At 45.0% G+C, this 24,648-nt stretch overlaps 1 protein-coding gene across 4 annotated transcripts in view; it reads left to right on the plus strand.

Annotated features, from left to right (window-relative positions):
- LOC120820957 (stromal membrane-associated protein 1) overlaps window positions 1-24,648 on the plus strand; it is a 56,492-nt gene that overhangs the window by 12,127 nt on the left and 19,717 nt on the right. For 2 of the 4 annotated variants that reach the window (XM_040179231.2, XM_040179232.2), the window contains exons 4-6: window positions 1,266-1,341; window positions 8,778-8,849; window positions 24,166-24,229. In XM_040179231.2, the coding sequence (XP_040035165.2) occupies window positions 1,266-1,341; window positions 8,778-8,849; window positions 24,166-24,229 (212 nt within the window). The remainder of the gene's footprint in view (window positions 1-1,265; window positions 1,342-8,777; window positions 8,850-24,165; window positions 24,230-24,648) is intronic. The other 2 variants (XM_040179234.2, XM_040179235.2) reach the window with 1 other exon arrangement.

A 24,648-nucleotide genomic window follows, 5' to 3' on the forward strand; every position in this document is an offset into this window, starting at 1 on the left:
AAAAAACACACTGGCAAACGTTTACCGATGCATCACTCAACATTGTCAGTATTGTTATGATACCGTTTGGCAACGACACACAGTGTTAAGATGAGCTGTTATTGCCGCTGATTGTGACATTTTGAGACAACTGGTGTTTGCACACAAGGGCTGTGATTTCCTTCCAGAAGGTTTTGGATGCATCTCTCACACACGTACGGAACCGCTGAAAAACACATTTTTTTTCTATCTGTAAAACAATGAAAAAGTTCTAAATCAGATAATGTTCTTAAACGCATTCATGTTTTCTTCCAGGAGTCCGTTCATTTCGTCCTGTGTCGACTTGTCAGCAGGCTGTGGGAATTGAAACTAACTAAACATTTAGTTGCTTTAGTTCAGGGGTCTCAAACACACAATATTTTCAAATAGACACTGCCGTGTAAAGATTGCTTGAAGAAAATTGAGGCCGGTAAACTCGCTCGACTACTCGCAGCACTGAGGCTCCGCCCCCAAGAGTTTATTTACGGTTTGTCAACATTGAGCATATGCAAATTGTCAGCGCTGCACGTTTGTTACCCGCCGAGTGTGAAGCAGATGGGCTGAGATGTGATAACGACGGCCGGGGAACATGGACTCCATGTCAGGATGAACATTTCCGGACCTGATGCCCCCTTCGGCAGGAACAGAGCCTGCTGTGAATCTCTGTTCCAGTTAATCGATATCGCGATGCCTATTGCTGGTTTAGGTACAAACAGGACTTGGGGATCTGATGGGGAGGATTGTGGTTATAATACTGGAGTAAAGTTTTTTTTTTTTTTTAAAGAGTTAGTGTTTAGAAGTTGTGTTTTCCAGAAGCAGTACGATGTAACCAGGGCTATCAAGGCAAGGCCATTTTATTTGTTTAGGACATTTCAACAACATGGCAATTCAAAGTGCTTCACATAAAACCATTAAAAACATCCAAACGTAAAGCAAGGAGATTTATAAACCGTTAAACATAAAAGAAAGTAATTTAAGAACGTCTTTAAGAATTACGACTTGCAGAACTGGTCAATTGAAGGCAGCAGCAAACAGAAAAGTCTTTAATCTGGATTTAGAGGAGCTGAGGGACCCAACAGACCTGCAGCTTTCTGGGACTTTGTTCCAGATATGTGGAGCAGAAAAACTGAAAACTACTACTGGTCGGTGGTTTTAGCGTAGTGCGCAAAATGTGTTTCTAGTGTGTGTGTGTGTGTGTATTTTGCAATTTCTTTGCAGTATTTGAGTCCTTAAATCCTCACCTTCAGAGCAGTGGAGGTCTTCATCCGGGACAAGTACGAGAGGAAAAAGTACTACAACAAGGAGGCCCTGGCTGCAGCGCCGGTGAGTACCGAGCTCACCTCGCTCACGTGTTGTTGTTGTTGCCGCTGCGCACAGACCGGTGTGTGTGTGTGTGTGTGTGTGTGTGTGTGTGTGTGTGCGCATTGGTTGTTGCATCTACTTGACTTACGACGCCATTATCTTAAGAAAGCTTTTACATTTGACTTTTTTAGTCTAACGGCACACCAGTGTTTGAGGTGTTGTTTGTTTTTCTGTGTATACGATTTTCTCTGCTGTCCATGATAAAAGGCAAGATGATAAGAGTGTGTGCATGGTTTGTGCGAAAACACAAACGTGCTACTTCTCACACTTGGCAGTCATTCTTTACACAAGGCATTTAAATGGGTTTCAGCCCGTCTTCTTCTGATGCCCGTCTTTATCAGCGAGCAGAGATGAATGCGCTTGTTTGCCTCAGTGTCAAGACCGAACCTCCTTCAGTGATTCAATGGCGTGTGTGTCTGCGTGTGTCTGTGGGTGGGTGTGTTTGGGTGGGTGGTTCTCCTTGTCTGCCTTCTAGAGAGATTAACTGTGTGAGTTGTGGCTTCCTCAGTGTCTCGGCAAGCGAGTTGCTTCTGTACTGCACACTTCTCACAGATATCACTCCTGGTTTTCTGGTAATCTGATAAATAAGTTTCAAATAAACACATGGTTTTGAATGCTTTTGTGGTATTTGAATACCATCGTTTCTCCTTCATTCTCATTTAAATACAAACTGCAAAATAATCATTTATTTTTTTGATTGATTTTCTGTGAAATTTGCGTTTGTGTGCGGTTGTGATCGATTTCAACGACAGAACTTCTCCGAGCTCGACAGGAGCGAAATGTCTCGCCCGTCTCTGCCGCGTCTTTGGTTCATCTCCCCCGTTTGCTTCCTCTTGTTGTCCCTCGTTTGTTGTCCCTCTTTGCGCCGTCTTGTTTCTTCAGCTCGTCCTTTTCTTTCCTCCGCTGTGTTTTCTGTGGTTGTTCTCTGAAGCGTTGCCAGCAGCTAGACTCTGATCTAGGATCTGTTTCTGCCGCCCGCGCAGGCTTTTATATGCAGATGAATTATTAAAAAACAACTCATTATCACTTTAAGCAGTTTCGTGCAGATGGAGAAGGAGGGGAGTATAGTATGTGTACAGTAGGTGTGTGTGTGTGTGTGTGTGTGTTGGAATGTGAGGGATCTGTTGCCTTAACTTATTTCTTCAGCACTTATAGAAGAGAAACTGCTGGTTTCTGCTCACGGATCGTCTGGGAGAAAAGCATTCAACCACCATTCACGCTACCAACTTGTTTAGACTTCCACTGTACTATAAACGTTCCAAATGTAATTGCGAATTTTAACCACATTTAGAGAAATTCGGCCAAAGACCATGCAAAATGAAATGACCAAATGTTTATGATGAATGGAGTGTTAAAATGAAGTGTTAAAGCATTAGAATGACGTTAATTTACCATTTACCACACCGGAGGAAACACAGCAAATATTCCCTCCATACAACCTCCTTTCATGTTATTTAATTTTCTTTACTAAAGCCTAGTTTATACGTTTTCAGAGAGACACAAGGACACGCAGACGCAAGAGCCCCTTGCGTGCTTTTTACCCCTTGCGTGCGTTGACCAATTGTTTTAGACGTTAAAAGCTACGCAAGCCTCCTGCAGCCCGCAAGGCTGCGATTGGCCTGCATCCTTTACAGAGTCACACATTTCCGGTTTCATAGCACAATACCGGGATATTATTAAAACGAAGAATTCTTATGAAAGAATGAATCCGATTGAAGAGCTTTTGTCAGAAGAAATGCGTAAATACTTATACAACGCGTCATTGGCGGACTCTAAACACGCTACTCCACCTGTTGTTCTGGGGGTGAATTGCTCTGCAACACACGTGAATTGAATCGAGTGCGTCGACGCGAGTGCGCGTAAAGACGCAGACGCATGCGCCTGCCTTAACCTATCGACCTGTTTGAGAATAACTTTCATAACTCCCTGATAGAAAGTTCTCACAATAACCAGATGAAATCTGGCTGAAAAAAGGGCTTTGTCTTGGTATCCATACTCTGACTTCTTAAACAATTCAGCAGAAAAAAACATCTGTATCCTCCAAACAAAACGTGCAATCCATCATAAAAACCCAGGCAGACATGCACTCAAGTCCTGCTGCCTATTGGGCGGTTGGATTATTGTGCGTGCGAGGGGCCAGTGGTTTTTTTTATGAAGGACAGCTTGCAGTACTTTCTACACGAGTACACCCACTCCATGTCCGCGGCGCCGTGCAGCACCAGCTCACTGCTCCGGCTCGTCCGGCGTACGCGTGCGGCGCATTTCTTCAATGTTGGCCGAATCAACAAGACATCACAGTGCATCCCGCGACCCCTCTGTGACTGGCCTAAAAATGTCAGGCGAGCGCAGCGGTCACCCCGGGGGACCACTCTGCCCAACGCAACGGCCTTATTTGGCCGGCGTTAGTCATGCGGACGTCCTGTCCGCTGCGTCCACAGCGCCGGCCAAGGTCCCGTCTTCCTCCTGTGATGCCGCCATCCGCTCACGCAGAGGTCAGCCTCGTGTGCAGATTTATTCATTCGTATTCAGATTGGTTTCAGTTGCTTTACCTCGTCCTCTTGTCTTTTTAAATGAGCTTGAATGGATAGAAAAAGAACGTGTGTCCCGGATCTGTTGTCTGGGGACTAACAAAGCCTTATCTCGTCGTCTTTTATTCACTTTGTGTGTTTGAGCTAATCCTTCCATCGAGATGATTACAACTAAGAAATATTTCCCCCCCCAAAACGCAGCTTTCTATTACGGCCTCCCAGGTTCTTGTTTCACTCGTCCCCGTGTAACCCCGCTGCTTGACTTCAGCGAGAGTGCAAATGAAGCCGTGAAAGGACACGTTTCGGTGAAGACGTTCACCATCTTTCTGCCTCACGATCAGCAGATAGCCGGACGCTTGTGTCCTCATAACCTCTGTTCACCCCCCCTCACCCAGCTCGCGCTACTCCCCTTGTTATCTATCCACTCTTTATCGCCCTCCTTCCCTCCAGCCGCTCTTGTTTTTATCTCCGTCACCAGCCAATCTGGGGCTGCTTAGTGCTGTGTCGACATCTTCCTCAGAATCAGATGATGGGGCAGAGTGGAGGTGAAGGGGGGGAGGCAAGAGGAAAAAAAACCCTGAAAGACATAGAACAGACTAAGAAGGGAGATACAAATCGAATCCACATCTCCTCTGTGCTGCGTTCAGCGCCGCGGGCAACGAGAGCAGACAGTCGTTTGATGCCTTAACAGCTGAGGAGGGAGATGGATGAGAGTGGGGAAAGATGAAAAATGGAGGAAGAAAAAACTCGTTCTGCCCTCCAGAAAGACTGCGTCCGTGTTTCTGCCAACGTGCCACGGAGGGTGAGAGGGAGCGGAGGAGGCAGTGGAGGCTGGGTTCGATGTTAATGATGTAACCGCTTTCCTTTTAACTCAGGAGAGCTTCTTGCAAAAAAAAGACAAGCAGCAGAACTCTGAAGCCTGTACACATTTATAATGTGAGTTGAATGTATCGAGTGATACTGCTGCCTCGTCTTCATCACTATCCCTTTATATTCACCAAGAGGTCAGTAAAGCCAAGGGCTAATGTTGTGCTTTGTCTCGATGTGTCAACAGACAAATGTTTGCCAACTTCTGCTGCTTCATGTCAAAAAGAAACGACAATAAAGAAAAGTTGAAAGCAACATTATATTGGTATTGTTATGATAGCATCGTGTCAAATGTGGAATAGATGCGCAGTAAATAACTAATAATAACTAATTATGTAGAATGATTAAAAAAACCCCACTATAAACTTTCCTGACACAAAAGATTTGATTGACACAGTTGGAGACGAGCTGGTGAACACGGTGGAAATTGTGCTAACATGAATGAAACGCGACTGTTTCTTCTTCCGCCGTATCAACTTGACAACCGAAGCCACAGCATGCGACAACATGCCCTCAAGCGTGTTTAAGCGTGTTTCTCCACAACGTTGAATATCGTGAAAAGGCTTTGAGTTCTGATTCTTAGCTAATCTGTGTTTGATCACACACTTTTTACATTTTTTTTCCGCATTACTGTTGCGTTTGATCACGGCTTCCTATACATTGTTGCGCTGAGAGATAAAAAAAAAAAAAAAAGCTGTTTTGTTGTCTCAAACCTTTATCAGGTGAAGCGTTCTCCCAGTCTGTCTCACAGGTCAACAGCAGGTTAATGGAGGTTCTCCCTGCACTCTGTAACTGTGTGTGTGTGTGTGTGTGTGTGTGTGTGTGTGTGTGTGTGTGTGTGTGTGTGTGTGTCAGTCACACTCTTTTCACACCATTCCTTCCTGTGCACCTGCGAGGCCCAAAATAAGACTGGCTTTGCGCGTCTACTGAAGCGAAGAGCACTCTGCTGCAGATGAGAAAATCCTCCTCCATTGCCTACTAATTAACTGCTCTCTCACTGCGTCTCTCTGCTACTCCGTCTGCATTCAACTGACCCGCCGTCTAAAAATGATCCTTTTATTTTGAAAGCCATCTAAAACGACTCTACGATCATGATGTATCAGAAACATTCATTTACATCTGTTTTTGTCCTCAGGAAATTAAAGGCCACTTTCCAAAACGATCGCATGAAGCCATCTTTTTTTTTTTGCCTTTCCATAAGTGATGTTCGCAGATAACATTTGATACATTCGTCATTAAATCCCCTTATTAAATCGGAATCCTGGTAAGCTGACTCTTCTCTGATGAAAGCAGCTTGCAGCTCCTACGGTTGACGATGCAAGCGACAATTTGTTTTTAAATGTCTTGCCCAATGATTCATCGAAATAGACTCGCGGAAAGACGGGGATCAAACGGCCGATCCTCAGATTGGTGACTCTGATCTTTTGTCACTTGATCGCAAATGGAATCACGAATGGTCTCTGGCGGGACACCCATTTTTTTGGGCGGGACCCAAGTCCTTTGTTTTTACCTTTCTCCTCGTCACTGTCGTACTGAGGTCGGCCAGTAGTGTTCATTTTAACTACCAGAGGTGCCAGAGCTGAAAATGAGAACCCCCCCCCTCCCCTGCGCATTACTCACCGCTAGAAAGACAGAGGAGCGATAAAAGCTTTGGGATTAATTAGTGCCAAAGCTGAACGAATCCTGTTGATTTTGTGGAACCGTGAGCCGGATCCTGAAGTGAAACGTCAATCGGAGGCTAATCAACACAGTGCCGCCATGAGAAGACGGCGCTCCCCAGAGTTTACTTTGTTATTGTTTAATCTTGCTGCACTTTAAATGCCGTTTAAATGTTCCTGAGTTGTCTTTCAGCGTCTACATTGCCTCTGCTGCTATGCTTCTTGTTGATACATCTGTCCATGGCATACATATTCAAACACATTGAACTCCTTTGCCAAGACTAACCAGCAGCGTGTTGGGGGGTCGGGTAAATTCTCCTCACTTTCAGATTCTTCTGTTTCAGCTCACATGGGCCTGGATTTTGTTGTTGTTGTCCGAATGCGAGATGATGACAGAAGCACCGATAACTATAAAGTGAGAAGTAATTGATCTTGGAAACAGCCATGGTATTACAAGAGCAGACTCTACCGTGTTGTTTTCCATTGGCAACCATCATGAGAAATTGGCATCCGATGCCTTACCAATGGAAACTACTTTTTAACCGTTAAATTGCCATGCTAACCGTGTTTTCAGCTTCAGCGACTGAAACCCAAAACGTTGTTCCAAATCCAGCGTAAAATCAACAGAAAAAGACAGTTTCATCTTCTTGCGGCCTCCATCCAAGCTGCCATGTTGCTGCTGTTATTGGTTATGGTATATAATAAGCTCTGTGCTGAAGATGGACAACCATGGATGTGGATCCACATTTGTCTGTTTATGGGCATTGTCGCTTCTGTTTTGTCTGCAGGAAAAAAGCCTTGAAATCTCTCTCTCTCTTTTGTGTTTTTTTTAATATTTTTGTCCTCAAGCCTGAACTAGAAAATAAAACCTGATATATTGCAAAGGATAGTGAGTAGAATACGGATGGATTCTCTCAATGTTCATGCAGAGTTGCATCATTGTAAAAATAGATGATGATGTCGTTTATCATGTTTTTAAGACGAACAACCCAAATCATAAATAACTGCACATAAAACAGCCAGTGAAGGAATTGCATTGAGAGTGGGGACAGAGGGAGAGAATCACACTGTTATTGTTATTTTAATGGATGGATTGTAGGCTGCTAAGCTAAAGCTTCTCTCCTTGGCAGCTCGACAGTCATTAGCCGAAGCCGGTTGGTGGCTGGCGTTGGCGAGGGCTCATTTGCATACAACAAAGCAAGACGCAGCCATTAACCTGCAAACACTACATCAACTCCCCGCGCGCTAACTGTGTCTGCACACTCTGCATTGCGGGCGCATTAAAATCACATTACTGAGCGATATCTAATTGTTTTGAACCTGCTATTAGCTACAACCGAGCATTACCATTAGGCCCCATGTTCCCTCCTGCAGAATATCGTCATGGTTCTTTTTCAATGCTTAAACAGAACTATATGATGTTCCTGGTATTGCAGGGTGGAGTTATGTTTTATTTTAAGTCAAAATAAATACTTTATGGAATTATTATAATTACATTGGGACTCAGTCAGTTTGGTGCTGGCACAGAGACGGACTGGTTAGCAGACTAGCTAGCCAACAAGCTAGCTAGCTAGCCAGCCGCCTGCTAGTGAGCTAACTCTTGCGGTTAATACTTACTACTGGTACGGTTAATACTACTCTATTTGTTTTAGCAGGTACTGCGATACCTCGCCTGCAGTAAGTCTGTGCAGTTTATGTGGACGTTAGCTCGCTACGACGGCCCCATAAAAAACTACACGTGAAAATGTGCCACGTTCTTTTGAACAGCCTCCTCAGGCCCGAACTTTAATGCAGTGGTTCTCAAACCTTTTGTCCCACCGCTCCAACAAAAATGTAACAAAATGGTCCATGCTGCATTTTAACTGAAATAACGACATTTTGTGACTCCAGGTGTGCTTTTATTAATAATAGAATAAGTCAACACAAAGCATTACTGTAAGTTTAATCAAGTTTTAACTTGAACAGTTAAGTTCATATTTAAAACGTGAAGCTCTTTGGGTTAAAGAGAAGAAGTGGACATAACTAAACAGGGCTGTGATGTTTTACAGTGCGGTTCGATCTGTGTTCTCGCCATAGTTTGCATGTCTGTGTCCTTAACTACTAAGGATGGGTGAAATGCAGAGAATAATTTTCCCATGTGGGATTAATATAAAAATATTAATAATTTCCCCCTGTCCGTCGCGCCCCACCTGTAATACCTCTACGCCCCACCAGAGGGTCGCGCCCCATGGTTTGAGAACCACTGCTTTAATGCGTGTATTTGTGGTGTACGCTATAAGTCACGCAGCCTGTAGCAAATATGCCACCTCTCACACCAGCTTCCCCTTGTTCTTCTTCTCCACAGAAGGAAAAGAAAAAAGAGGAGAAGAAGAAAGAGAAGGACGGCGACAAAGGGGAGAGACTCAACAACGCAAAGGTACAAGAGACATTCAGAACGGCTTCCTTATGACCGTAATAACAGTAATTTGTTATAGTTGGTGCTAGAATTCTGGGGGCAGAAATGCAGCAGCCAAGTACTACTTGTTGTAGCATGTGATCAACCCTCAAGCCGCTGTTAACAGCCTTCCCCGGCGTTGCACAGCGGAGGAAGCGGCTCATTATTTGACCATTTTGAAACCTAATTTTGGACGCTTGGCAATTTCAAATTTAAATTTCCCCGCGTGGCTCATAACACGTTTCCCTTTGAAATTGAAAAGAGGTCAGCAAAGGAACGTGCACATTACCGTCCGTTATCGCCGTAGTCACTGAGGTTCTTGACTCGTGAGCGGAGCAGCATTGTGTCCTCCAGGGCCCTTGAATTTAGTTTTTCCGCAGTAACGAGGCGGGAAAAGGCCGAGGCGGCTCACTGACGTCTATTGCGCTTCGTGCATGTCGCTGTTTCAGGATTGGTGGAGGCCAGGAAACGGGGACAAAGAAGTGTGTCAGTGTGCTATGAATGCGTGATGTGCGACAGCGGTGTCGCTCCACCTCCGCTCGGGGGCCAAACGCCTCATAAACATTCATGTCACTGACGGATGCTTTGGCGGGGTTCCATGCATCAGTGTGGATCATTTGTTTCAAAAATTATATTGTCCACAAAAAAAAAAAAAAAAATTTGAACCTCTGGTGCATCAGACGAGCTTTATTTTCAATTTTCTATAATTTCTGAACACTCTTGTTTAAACAAAAATGTCATAACTGAAGCCCAGCTTCCTGCTGGCAGATTTATCTAAATTTAGCTCCTGTAAAAAAAGTAGACAGGCTGTTAACCCTCACTGCGAGAATGCCGCCATTACATCATCACAGGCAACTTGGATAACATTGTGATTCAAAATGAAAAGCATTTGGAAATGAACCAGGTTTTGACCAGAATGTTAATCCAGCCCAGTCCAAAGAGAGTCGGCCACAATTACGCACACATCCTCCGTCCCAAACGTCAGCAGGTGTGTGTGTGTGTGTGTGTGTGTGTGTGTGTGTGTGTGTGTGTGTGTGTGTGTGTGTGTGTGTGTGTGTGTGTGTGTGTGTGTGTGTGTGTGTGTGTGTGTGTGTGTGTGTGTGTGTGTTGAGAGATGAGGCCCCTTTTTGTGTGGAGGACAGTGTGAGTTGCTGTGTCCATCGGCCATTGCTTCAGAGTGTGGGTGTGTTTGCATGCCCGGGCTGTAGTATGTGCTCATGCATATCTATTGTGTGTGTGTGTATGTGTGTGAGAAACCGAGAGTGGGAGGGGGAGCACTAAAGGAGTGTATGTGTGTGTTTCTGGGTCATGGTTAGTAAATTCAGAATATTTCCAAGGCTTGCAAATTGGTGAGGGAATAATGTAGCTCTCAGCTGTGTGTGTGTGTGTGTGTGTGTGTGTGTTTGATGGACTGCAGGGAAATGGATTCAGGGCTACGGTCATGGGTACCCACTGAGAGTGAGATGTAGCACAGTGGCCGGTTCATTTCTCCCTCTACCGTCACGTGCCCATAAACTGGGCTCCTTATCCTATTTATTGCCCTTGGAAGATCAGGGCTTCTATCCTCGTGCAGAAGTCCTTTCCCGCTTGTGCTCGTGTCTCCTTTGCGTGTGCGTTTCGAGGCGGATCGCACATAAAGAAATTGTATACACGTTGACCCCTGCAGTCACAAAATGCACAATTAAACATTGTTGTAAAATCCTAAATCATCATATTGTTGTTGCGCTACAGACGCATGTGCGTGCATGCCTTTGATTCGAGTGTGTGTGTTTTTGCGGAGGTCATTTGTCTCCGGTTTCTGGTGTCTAAATGAATCCCGAGCTGCTGTGAAGAACGCCGACGTGCTGCAACCAAATGGCTCCCGTGTCAAAAGAATGTCAATGTCGAAAAGAAACATTACCTTCAACCTGATTGGAATCAAAAGCAGTCTGCTTATTTGATATAGTTGAAAACACATTTACACTCCATAGCTTTTGTGTCTTGTGAGACCGTCTTCCTGAATAAACCTGTTTAGAACCGTGTGCTGCTGCTCGTAAAGCTTAAGATTGCCTGACTCAGTCTTCAATAACAACGAATCAGTTGGAGCGTGATGGATCCATATAACCATCAACAACCACTCTGAGAATAGTCTGCGTTTCCCCACCATTATATAAAGTCTTCTTTTGCTTTTTCCAATTAGCACAAGATCACAATTCACTAATTTAAGGTTACCTTCCCTATAGAACAGGTCTGTATGTTTTTATTTTATTAAACAGCGCAAATAGCCTTATGTTATTTACACGAGGGTCAGTCAGTCATTGTCTCGTTTACAATGGATTGCTTCCTGTATCCGCTCCGCCCCGATGGGAGCACACACACACACACACACACACACACACACACACACACACACACACACACACACGTTAACTTATTTCATTCTTTTCATTTGTCAGCTTATATTGCACCACCTACCAAGACAAATTCCTGTATGTGTAACATATGTGGCAGTAAACAGCTTCTGATTCTGATGGCTATGTCCGAATCCGGCAGCTGCATCCTCCAGAGCAGCGTTTCCCAACCAAGTACCGGTCGGCAGACCACTTGGTACCGAGCCAAAGAGAAGAAAAAGAAAACTTTTTATCTAAAATATATATATATATATATGCACATTTTGAGGATTGACCAGATTCTCTCCTAATTTCATGCACTCGTCCCCTTTGATCCCAAGCGTTCTCCTTGCCGTGCGCATCAACCTGCTTAAAATGCAGATAGAGATGCTCTTATTATTTAATATAGAACCAAATAAAATGTATAGTTACTTTATGATCACACCACAAAACCCAAATAGCAAAGCAACCCAGTTCTGTTTCTTTGTGTATTTATTCTCGATCTTTGTGACGTTACTGCAATTATTTGAGCTCACTTTGAGCCATTTCTGTTCATAATGTGAAATATAAACTGAAACCTATGAAACAATCACAACAAAGTGTGGCAGTTAAGGCCCTGAATCACAGAGTCAAATATCACAGCAGCCCCTCCATGATAGAAGTCCAATGCAGCACGCTCTGCCTCGTGGCGGCTCCACAGGAGAAAGGAATCCCCAAAGTCATCAGCATTCGTCCCTCGGGGGGCCGTGAATGTCTTGATGCGTTGTGGCAATCCGTCCAACACGCATCCTATTTCAGGCTGAACCGGTCAGGACCGTGGATCTGTTTTAATATATTCTGTTTCAAAAATGAAAACAAAAAACGTCGTTAATTATTTGTATTGGTTTAGTAGTTGACAGTGACGTAGGTGTTCGTGGGCGCAGCACCACCGGAGTCCCCGTTGAACAGGTGCTTCAAACTGACGGATGTATCATCTGCGCATTATCCACCCCGTCCACACAGAGTACGTCTCCGTCAGCGAATACGCGTGCCGCCTTTCAAAACGTCACTCATCCATGTCTGTGATGGTGTGTGTGTGCGGGAAATGACACATTTGTGTGCATGACGTCGGCGATGTGTGGCAATCCTCCCCTGATTCTGCCCCATCATAGGCTGCCCCCCCGGCTCTCAGGGGACCCGTGTCGAGAGATGTTTGAGGATATTTCTGCTGTTTCTCTGTGGGTGCGAGTGAGAGAAAGCGGTTATTCCAAGTGTATGCTGACGTGATAAGAGCGGTTTAATCTCCAGCATAGCAGGAGACGTGCTGACGGCATGTTTCTCCCTCTCCCCTCTCCTTTGCCTTGTCTGTCACATACTTTGTACTCGTCCTCGAAGACGCCGTGTGTCTGCAGCACCGTGACATAACCCCTGTAGCAACCCTTTCATGTTTGCACGCAGATGATACAACATAAATATCTGCAGAGGAGAAACCGCAGCAGCCCGAGCAAGCAGGCTCCATGTTTCATTTGTGTTTACGTCACTTCATTTCCTTTCTTGCTCTGAGAGGTTTGCTCGAGCGGCTCTTATTAAAATTTCTCGTGGGCTACTGTGAATGCAGCAGTTACTATTTATATATTAGTTTGTGCCGGATTTCCGTATTTCATGGATAAATCGCATGCAAAACGCCCTCTCAGACCCTTGATTTGTAGTTGTGAAGGAAGTTTGCTCCCTTTTCTTGTTTCGGATGGTCTGCTTGGCTGTAAGCTAACAGCTAAGCGTCAAAACAATGGCCACAAAAAGAGCATCAATATTCTATGTAGCACCTGGAAATCTGGTCATCAACACACTTCTTAAACTACAACGAGGGTCGACTACCAAAGTTCCCCACCCTTCTTTTGTTTGTTTAGTCGCTTACGCAGTATAGATGCCGTATAACAAAGGATTAATTTATTCCATTGCATCTATAATTAATGTGCAGCTCCTTTAAAGTGTATGGAAATGCACAGATATTATTCATGGGAAACACGTGGAAATGATTTATAAATACATTCTGTTGATGAGGGACTCTGTTGGCTCGAACTCAAAAGGCCTAATGCAGGAAATGATTGAAGCCTCCTTCTTTCCTCCTAGTTTCTGCAGCACTGATGAAGGGCTTTATTTGGACTGATTGCCCATCCGCCTCTGTTTTGATTACAACTTTGTTTTGGTGCGACTCCTGTTTGGATAATTGAGTTGTAAAATGTGGACATTTACCATTATGTGTTATTTGAGAACGAGGAAACAAGTTTGAGGGATTCTGTTATTGGAATAGTGATGTCACTCCAATCTCAGAAACCATGCTGGGCTTCAACATCTGCCCTGAATCTGAGTCATGGTCATGACCTCAATCATGGTTATTGACTTATCATAGGATCTAAGGATATGACCTCAATCATTTCTAATGTTATCAATTTAACAATAAACGGACATGATTTGTTCCCCTGTTGATGCAGACATGGTGCATAACAGAGCCGTAGTCCGATGGAATGGATGTTTGCATATTCTTTTTAATACAGTTCTAATATCTCAATAACCATCTTTCAAAATAAAAAAATGTATTGCTCCTTTAAAAGGGAAGGATATTTTCAGTGTATATATATATATATATATATATATACATAACATTTTCAAAAAATGTCACCAATATCGTTTATTGTCTGTATATCAGCGAACAAAATGTAATATTGTTACAAGCCTACTGAATTCTTAAAGTTCCTGAATCTTAAGCCTTAATTTGTCCTGATTAACTGTTCAATCGTATATTGCAGAAGTAGAAGACGCGTTGCTCATCGGAAGGCGATATTTAGTGAAAGACGTTTAACGCTGCCTTCTTCGTTTCTTTTATCAGGCGTACTCAAGTATAGATTTGTCCCAAGTGTGCCATAATACAGGTGTTCTGACAGATGTTGGGCACATCAGTCCACTGAGAAAGTGATTGAAACCGTCTCTTAGTACATCAGTGCACGTTAACATTTGTTTGACTTTTGACAAGGACTGACGGGGAGTTGTCCTTTATGGAGGAAGACGCGTCACCTCAGCGTGAGACGCAACTCGATTGATGACGGAACAGAGCAGCTAATGAGCTGCTTTAATATTCATAGTTTGTGAAGGTCACTCTAATGGCTATATGCCAAAAAAATATACATATATAAACAAGTCAAACTGTAACTCAGGGAGAAGTCTGTGTATGGATTTGCGGTTTAGGGTGATTTAACCGCAGTGATTGAAAGCAAACGTTCCTTTAGCAGCACCCTCTCTTGCTCCGCTCACTGGCTCCCATCAAAAACTGCGTCCCCTCCTGACGCTTCACCTGACATTGACACAGTGACCACGCATGCGTTTTTGTAGTGGGTGATGGGAACGTTCAGATGTGTCTTAAGATCAGAATAGTCGTTTAGCGGAATTTGATTTGAAAGCTGCAACTGTGCAGATTCACCCATTATCCATAAAACTGGGTTATTATTGGACTAATCTGCTGCTTACGGGACCCAAATTGACCACAAAGAATATTTATTTTGTTAATAAGAGGCGTGATGGAAGACTGCTTGTTTTTTGTAAGGCTCTTACGGTTTAGGACAGTAGCATAGCAACATACTCATTATCTTTGTGTGGCTTTTATTTCTAGGAAGCCTTGTGGATCGTCTCTCCACAGACTGCGGGATATGTTGGCCACTTAAATGTAAATGAGGTAATACGGAAATAAAACGGCCCACAGGTGTTTTTATGAATGTAGACCAGCATGCACATAAATTCAACCTGACTGACGCACTAGAATATCAATGCGTTATTTTAACACAGAAGGAAACTACATTTTTATTCAGCTTGATTGGAGCTGTCAAAGCTCAATTGTGTCTCCTTCTCTGTACCTCCTTCCCAGGGCCTGTAGGCCCTAATTACACTACAGCCCTGATTGCGTGTGTGTGTGTGTGTGTGATATCTCACATAGAAAGGAAATCTTTACAATTTAAGCCTTTGGCGCCAACAATTGTTCGTAGGGTTTGAATGCTAAGATGAAGAGAAGGTGGGGGCAAAGGTCTGGTGTTTGGCCGCATTTTGTCGAGTTGCAGCGACCATTTAGTTCTGTAAACTAAAGCCAACGGGGAAGTGGATTCAAACGCTGTCCAGAGGGCCCACCTCCTGTATGCAGCTTATGGAAGGTGTGTGTGTGTGTGAGGACCGAGTGTACTCCCCTCTCACCGCCATAAAGGCGCACGCTGCTACTTCAAAGGGGAGAGCGAGTGACTCCATTATACCTCTCTAGTTGTTCCTCATCTCCATCTCTCCGGCATCGGCCCTTCCCTCTTTTCCTCGCTGTCTTCTTCTCTAAATCATTGTGTCGTCCCGTCGGAGTGCTGGCGTGTGTTGTCTTTTTTTCTTTTCAGCCCCATGAATAAATTATCAAAGGGAACAAGAGGCTGCTTTCCTTCATGCAACGCTGGCGCTCGCCTTTTGTTGTCGACAGAAATGAAGGAGTTTGTTTGTGTGTGTGGATGCATTTGTGTGCATCTTTGTTCATTCTGTGAGGGGCTTTTGGGAGCGTCTTATCGCTAGGTGCTCTGCACATCTGGACAGAGTTGGGCTCTAAAAGGTTCCCAGAGATTGGATGTGACACACACACACACACACACACACACACACACACACACACACACACACACACACACACACACACACGCTCAGCAGCAGCCGTTTCACCAGCTAAAGCATATCTGTGGTCGATTGGAGTTAGTTTGAGCGGGCGGTATGAAGGGCAGCCAAAGGAGCAGCGCGCTGTGACTAATAACGTGACACACACACATGCACACACCCACCACACACATCGACAGCAGCGCTCTCTGTGGGTCTGGCAGGCAGAGGATCGATAGCGTAGCCACACGGAGGCTGATCAATAAGGTGGATTTGCACCGCTGGAGGAGGAGAATCACGCCTGCATCCCAGGAAAAGACGCGCACAAGCAATCGTAAACGCACACTGACCTGCTTCCTCCCTCCCCTGCTGCTGTGATGCAGTCGAGCGCATATATATATATATATATATTATATACCACTGAGAGAGTTGTATCCCAGCTTACCTGTTCAAACAGCAGGTTTGCCATACAAGGAGCCGAGGGCTTTGTGAAGCATATCATACAACAGCATTTATTGTCGGCCGTGGATTTGTGTCAAGCCCCCGATGACGCAGGCGGGGCCAGAGGGTCAGTTGTTTGGGCCGGAAACGGTTTGTTTGCAGGTGTTATTCTGTTTTCTCATGTAGCTATTCTACTGTAAAGGTTATTTTATGTCCCAGTGGCCCTTCATGTTTTCGAGCTGTTTTCTGTTACTAGTCGGGACTCCGTTGACGCAGAGGCCGTAGCAGCAAAGCATCCGGCCAGCTAATGGTGTTCATCCCTTCAAGCTATACTGAGTTGTTTCTGTGACGGTGGGTCATGCTGAAGATGGAATTGGGGCCCTGTTTCCCATTTCAAATGTGAAGCCAGTGTTTAAGTACCTTGAGCTTTCATTCTCTCTACTGAGCAGCAGAAAGTCTGATTGTATAAAGGTCCTATGAGAAAATGACTCTTTATTTATTCCCTCAGTAAACATGAGTTTATTGTTTCAAGTTTTCTTCAGAACCGCCCGATGTTCTTTTAGATAGATAGATTGTTGATCCCTCAAGAGTTTTATTTTAGTATCACAGCAGCATGTACAGGGAAGAAAATAGAATAAAAAGATACACATTATATACAATTTAATAATATTAAATTATTTAATTAAATTAAATAAACTAAACAAACAAAAGAATAACCTTCAAAAAGAGACAATAATAATAATTTGTAAAAGGAGAAGAGGAAGAGTTTGTTAAGTCTGTTTGTATCACCGGCTCCAATGCTGCTCCCCCAGCAGACCACCAAGTACAAAGCACTGGCCACAACAGACTGACAGAACATCTCCAACATCTTGCTGCACACATGGAAGGATCGAAGCTTCCTCAGGAAAAACAGTCGACTCATCCCCTTCCTGTAGACGGCGTTGATGTTGGTCTTCCAGTTCAGTCTGTTGTCGATGGAGACACCCAGGTACTTGTAGTCCTCGACCATGAACACCTCCTCTCCCAGAACCCTCAGCGGTAGCGGAGCCGTCGTCTTCCTCCCGAAGTCGACCACCATCTCTCTGGTCTTGTTCAGGAGCAGGTGATTTCTGCCCGCCCACACAACAAAGTCCTCCACTACTGCCCTGTACTCCTCCTCCCCTCCATCCCTTATACACCCTACCACTGCAGAGTCATCAGAGAATTTCTGCAGATGGCGGGACTCAGAGTTATACTGAAAGTCAGTGGTGTATAAGGTGAACAGGAAGGGAGACAGAACAGTTCCCTGTGGAGCTCCAGTACCACTGACCACCGTATCACACGGCACGCTGCCCAGTCGGACAAACTGTGGCCTGCAAATTACAGTCCATTTAGGTTGAAATAGAAAGTAGGGTTGGCTTTAGGGCGGGGCCACATTTTGATTGACACTCCCGCAGTCCTACTCGTCTTTTCTATGTCATTTGTGTGGGGGAAATTTGTGGATTTAGCCCTTGTGAGAAATCCAAAGTATCTTGAACTCTCTTCATGATTAAGTATGTATTAATAACTAGACTATAGAAAAATGATATAGAATACAGAAATTGTCAACACAAGCCGTAAGTACAGGAGTCCAATGACTACAATTCAGCTGAAAAGGAGCAGATTGTGCCTTCCCCCAAAAGGAGCAGGAAGATCTGACCAAGCTTCTTGGTGTAAGAGAAGCTTTAACACACTTTAGGGAGGTTTGCAGAGATTGCAGGTCAAGGAAATTTCAGTTGAAACCCCCCCCCCCAGGAAAACCCCCTGTCCCTCCCTTGATGTGACCCAGGCAATCATTTGCTAACAGAAGGAAAAACATACGTCAGTTCCAGAGTTTAGGTTACAGGTTTCCCAACAAGAAACCCACAATGTGCAGATCAAAAATCCTCCCCCAACAATTTGTACACAGGTCAAATGTGGTCACTTCTGTTTGCTTTTGGCAAAAAAACACTAAAGCGCCGCTCCACAAACCAGTGATGTCACAGCGAGGACATCCACTCGCCGGCGGTGTAAAAACTTCAGAAGAAAACTCTCCAGGCTGCTATTCCGGCTCGTTTTCTTTCATTTTTTTATTCGCCTTTCTCTAAGTCCACATGTGTGATTACGGTCTGTGGAGCGAGAGTCTGGAGTGTGTTTCCCTGCATCGGAGCACGCGTGTGTCTGCGTGTTCCCTAAATCCACCCAACAAATTTCAACCTGAAGCCTCTGCTGTCTCAGACAACAAAACCTAACAAGATTTTCTCGATGCTCAGAAAGCCCTCCTGGTTAGGCACAAACAAGATTCCCTCCTGAAAACACCTGAGAAGGCCCAGTTTAAATTGTGTGTGTGTGTGTGTGTGTGTGTGTCTGCGGTTTTGATTTGATTAGGGATCCTTTCACTGAACTGCACCGTCGGGCATTAGCTGTCAGACCACACCGTGACCTTCCTCAAACACTCAAGTGTGTGTGTCTGTGTGTGTGTGTGTGTGTGTGTGTGTGTGTGTGTGGTGTGTTTTTTTTGTTGCATGCATGCACTACCCACATTAGTTTGTGTGTGTGTCTTTTACCACCTCCTGTTTATGTCTTAAAGTGTTTTGTACCAACTGACTGAATATAACCAGGGTGGAAAAGATACTTTCATGGGGTAGCTTATGTCTTAATGTGTGTGTGTGCGTGTGTGTCTTTAGGTGCCACCAGCCGAGTGACAGATGGGGTCGAGTGGTGCAGAACTGCTGCAACCTAACAGCCCCACACTCTCACACACATGCATGTGTGTGTTTGTGTGTGTATCAGGGCGGGGCTGCGATGCTGCAGACTAAATAATATCGGCGTCTGTGTTAATAATGCATCATCAACACGCTGCACCGTCCGTTTCGTTCCATCGCTCTTTCCTGTCCGTCCTTCCATTTGTCCTCCTCTCCTTGTGTCCGCCCCGCCTCATCTCGCTCTCTTTGCTCCTCACCTTCCTCTCTTCCTAATCCCCTTGCTGGTCCCCGGCATCTCCCCCAATGCAGGTTGACCCGTCGTCCTCCCTCTTCCCCCCTCCTCATCCTCAAACCCCCCCTGTCTTCCACAGCGTCGGCTCACCCAGCCGGTGGCAGTTTTATTATTCTCTTTTATAGCATTAATAAGGCAGCTGTCAGCCACGAGGAGACAATCCACTTCCTTCTCCTGCTGCATGTAGTACAGCGCCGGCGATCGCTGCGCCCACCAGCCTCTCGGCTCCGTCTGTCGACGCCGCAGCTGCAACACCTGCCACACCTGCCAATGTCAAATAAAAGTCAGAACTCCCGTGATGGCACCCGGGGCAAACTCTGCACTCAGTGTTCCGTTTATAGCCTTTTGTTGATGTCTCTTTTGAACAGAAATTCTGTATATTAAGCACAAAAGGGGCTTTATGCGCGTTGCCGCCGCCAAGCTTTTATCTGTGAACGATCTGTGAAAGAAGTGGCGCACAGCGGAGTGAAAAGTACGAGTGATGAGATGAACAGTGACAACACGACACAAGTCCCGACTAGTAATCGGACCTCGAGTCGAGTTAGTAGTTAGTTTCTCATTCACTTAATCGTTCTTATCACGTCTTCTTCACTTTTATTTTTTGTTCAGCTTTAAGCTGCCGTCAGTCCAACTCTTCCTGCACACAATCAAAGTGTCTTGGCAGCTAAAAGGTACATAATGCCCTCCTGCCCTGATGGGTCTTTCATGAGCCTGTCCATTTTATTATTATTTTTAACTATATTCAGTCAGGTTTTGTTGAAGGTAATTTTATTAAGAGCATTAAAATAACAGCAAACAAACCATTTTGTGTATGATGTCTTTGTGTGTTTTTAATTGTGTGTGTTTTTGTGCCACACTGGCTAATAGACACCGCTCTGCAGTGCGCTCATGAGACGTCACTTTTGACCCCCGACTCTCTGGTTCCCCTCCACGCAAACACAAGTCCACTTCACGACCGGCAGCTCCGGCTGTCTCGCTAGCGTCTGCCTCCGTCGTCCCCTCGGTTATTCTCCCCCGTTCCTCCCCTATTTCCTGTCCTCTGTGTCCCCGCCTACTCTCGCTTTCGCCGCAAACCAATTTGCAGCCCTGGTCTCCCGCCCGTCCCCTTCCACTCCGTTTCTTCCTCTGCCTCCATTAGAGTTCCTCGCTCTTTGTTTGTTCCGTCGACCTCGCGCTGCCTCCCCTCGGAGGATAAGACGCTCGTTTCATCTCGCAGGTCCTGAGGGCACGCGGGAGGAGGACGGAGGGGTTCTGCGAGACTGAGTACAGTCTCAGTGGGTCACAGAGCGTCTCTGTAAGAGGCTGCAGGTGTGTGTGTGTGTGTGTGAATTCCGTGTTTCATCACTTGTGCGCTGGTAGTCGGTGCTGCAGTGCTCCCCAGAGTTCTAGCGATTGATGTTGGTTTGAAAGGAGATACAAATATTTTTGGACTGAAGCTGTGGGCAGCAGGTGTACACCGGCCTAGCGAGCGGCGCGGATGAATGGAACGAGTCCACGATGCCTCAACCTGTATATTTAAATATTTGTTGTTACTGTAGCGCTATTGTTCTGGAGGCATCCATCAAACACACCCACATGTCTCAAATTGACACTTAACAGTCTGATGCAGGAGGCGGGGCTCTAGAACACAAAGTACCCGCGTTTTTTTGTTTAGTTTTATTTCAAAGTGTTTTTTTTGTCATTGTAGAACATGGTTGCACAACAAAATGCAGCTTGTAGTCCCACTGTACTTCACACAAAAACATTTCCTGCAAAAAACCCCACGTCTTATGTGGCGCGTGGAGGATGATTTTGAGGAGTCACTCAGCTTGAGGAAGCTGTTCGGAGGTCCTGTGCGTCTGTTCCCGACGGCAGCGAGGTGAACGGCTTGCGGCTGCGCGCTTCACTGTCCTTATGCCCTTTGGGCTCTTTGCAGGCGCCTCGTGTCGGCCATGTCGTGCTTGAGAGACGGCGGCCCGGTTCTAATCACCAGCTGTGGAGCCCTCGCGTCCCTCGCCGTGCACGCCCCGTCTCAGTTTGTAAGGTTTCCAGTCAGGATGCTCTCTGCTGCTGCTCTGTAAAGGGGAAAATAAAAATGATGATATCACACTGCAGGCTCCACTTATTATGAGCCACACGCTATGAATACAAGCTGCTGCCTGCTTTCAAAGTGTGCCTTCTCGCCTTTTTATCATATCATCATCTCATGCTTTGATGTAATTAGGACAACACAGGTACCCGAGGGATCCAAAGTCCAGTTTCATGTACGTAATGAATATTTATATACAGTGTTACCATTTCTGGCAGCGAGCTCTCAATCTTGATGAATGTTTGCCTCAAGAGTCCCTTGGTGTTTATGTTTATGCTGGTCGTGAGATAATGTAAAAAGAGGGAAACAACAATATCTCAAAATGAGTTAATCTAGAGATGTTGGGACTCAACTGTCCTCAGTACTTTGACCGGATACAAATATCAAACAAACAAAATGGCACTTTTGTTTCAACTCATTTCACACAAAAGTTGTGACGTTTTGCAACTTGGTCGGCTGCCAAGTTCTTGGCAGTTATCACTAAACCTTTGTCACAGTAACAATATCCTATCAACAAATCCAAAATGTACATTAAAATAAAGTCTTGATTAAATTGTAGGTCAACCACAAGGTTATTAAAGCATGGCTCCCTCAACAAGAAGCCAATGGGACTTCATCAATCATCATCAATTTGAGACTATTAGAAAACAAGCTCTGCATCCAAAACATTCACAATATTTCTCTTTTATTCAGCAAGATAATATTCACAAACCAACAACACTTGATCACATGATCTTTTAAGCGCGAGTGTGGCGTTCTAGTGCCGACGTTCAGTCCTCTCATCCAGACACTTGTCAGCTGCTTCTCAGACACCTGGAAATGTTTTAATTTTACGGCACATTTATTCATGGCTATAAATATCTCTTAAGCTTGTGTTAAGCACAGAAAATATTTCAACCATTGATGCGAAAACGTCTTTATTAAAAACATTGACCTCGAGGCAATGCTGTTGTACGAGGCACTCAGAACATCAATTTCACACTTCTCCTTTTTTTTTTTTCTTGACTTCATCAAAATCCCATTGAGTGCACCATGAACAAACTCACAGCAGACCCCCCCCCTCCCACCCGGACACCCGGTGTGGCAGCCTTCAGCTAATCGCTTTGTCTGGCCGGGGGCTTTCGACAGCGATCTGATGCGACAGAAGTCATCGGAGGGCTCGCTTGGCCCTGTGGCTTCCATTCAATCTCCCCCCCCCCCCCCCCATTGCTGTGGCGCGCTCACCTGTTTGGGATGGTGGGAGGGTTTATCGATCGCCGGCCTCCCTTCCAAATTCCACTTTCTCCGTCCGTCGTCAAGAACAACTGCCCCTGACACCCAATCACGGTCCGTCGGCCGCCGTCCGTCAGCCTCCGTCCCGGATGGCTGGTGGAAAGCCCCACGCGTCTGCCAGTGTTTTCGTGAACATTATTGGCAATGTGTCAATCAAAATCCCTGCATACAGAGGGGAATTTAAGCTTTTCATGCAGACTGACATTTTGGATTTCCTTCTCTTTTTTCCCCTCGCGTCTCACTGCCACCGTGTGGGTTGCAGCGCGGAGAAAAGACTATGAAATTCCCAATTTTCTCCTGCTGCCCACAGTCTGAAATGTTGGTAATCAAATGGACCAGCGTGCCAAAGATGTATATTCCAATTCTTGCTGCTCTCACCCTGCCAATACTCTTAATGGAGGTGTTCACTTTGTATTCTTTAGTCTTGGTCTGGAAATATGTATAAGATTATGTTATGTTGTTAAGGTAAGCTCTCGGCTTAAGGATGCACCAACCTGATTATACATATCTGTACTAGTGCTGATTAAACTACATTAAATACCGTTTTTGTAATATTCATGAACTCTTTAAATTGCATTAAGGAATCTTGATGTACCCATTCAGCAAAACCCTCAATATCTCACAAAATCAGTTTTCTGCTAATGCTAATGCTAATCAGTTCCGCCGATGCACAGCGACAACCAAGCCCTCCGCCGCGGTGCACAGAACGAGCCTCCTGCTGCGGCTGTGCGAGCTCTGCTGCAGTCCCAACACGCATCAATTCGCAGCCAATGCATTCTTGATTAGGCGTGGACGCGGTAATTGTTTTCATTGCCTCAGATTGGAACGACATTGAATTTAATGTAGTCCATCGATCTTTTGTTGGGGGGAAATTGGGTTTGTTACCGGCGTTGTAGATCTCTCATGGCCCGCGTGTTAACCTTTTAATGCCCCCTCCCTCCCTCCCTCTCCACATTTGTTTCTCCAGTCTCACCCCATCCTCCCCACTCCATCGTCCCGTCACATGCTCTTTGACTTTGAATCTCTCCCCTCTATCCGACTTCCCTTTTGCTTTCCTCATATTCCCCTTGTGGCTCCCTAATGTTTACTTTCAATTAAAAAAATTCCATTACCACGATTGCCTATCAGAAATAATATTGACATGGCAGTTTAACACCAACCAATAGCTGCAGCCAGCAAATATTTGTCCTTTACTCCACTCTTTTTCTGTTTTTTTCTTTCCCCGGTGCGTCATTACCAGAACCTACTGAAACCTTCCTTTCGGATCTCTGTCATGTTTGGAGAAACACTGCTAATATAAAAGCTATATTGCACAAAGAAGGAGCCAAGTCTCTAAATGAAAAGCCCCATGGTTAGTTTATAAAAGTATCCTTGATCACTTACGGGTTGAAGCCTTTGTTGAATAAATCTGTATTCTTTGCAATGTGAAAATCTCCTTGAGCACTGAGTCCAATGGCTTTTATTATTCCATTATTATAAAAAAAACTCATTTCCCTTTCTCCTTCTCCAGCAGTCAGAGTGCAAAGCCGGGGCCAAGGAGGGCGCGGAGCCGGCCGTGGACCTGCTGGGTCTGGGTGAGATGTGAACTGCCTCCTGCCATTATACAATATAATAACGTGTCAAAGTGCACACTCACAGGACCACCCGATGTGTCAGATGCTTTAAATAAACCAATTAAATCCCATTTCTAGATTGATAGGTAATAATTGTAGGTTGAATTCCGTGTGAAGTGAAATATTCGTCAGTGTCGGGCTTTATTTGAGTGTACAGAGACCCTTTGCTCCACTTGGATGACTTATTACACCACGTTGCAGTTAATACATCGTTGATGGCTTCAATCACTACTGTGCGCGGCATACAGTTAAATCCACACAATGGTCCACTCATGTACTCGACTGTGTAATTGTAATTTAAGGTATATTTCAAAAAAAGAAAAGAACGGATTGTGTTTGAGATTTGGAACAAAAGTAGAACGACCTGTTGGAACAGTTTG

Source organism: Gasterosteus aculeatus, chromosome 6, assembly GCF_964276395.1.
Source record: "Gasterosteus aculeatus chromosome 6, fGasAcu3.hap1.1, whole genome shotgun sequence".
NCBI classification, from domain to species: Eukaryota; Metazoa; Chordata; class Actinopteri; order Perciformes; family Gasterosteidae; genus Gasterosteus; species Gasterosteus aculeatus.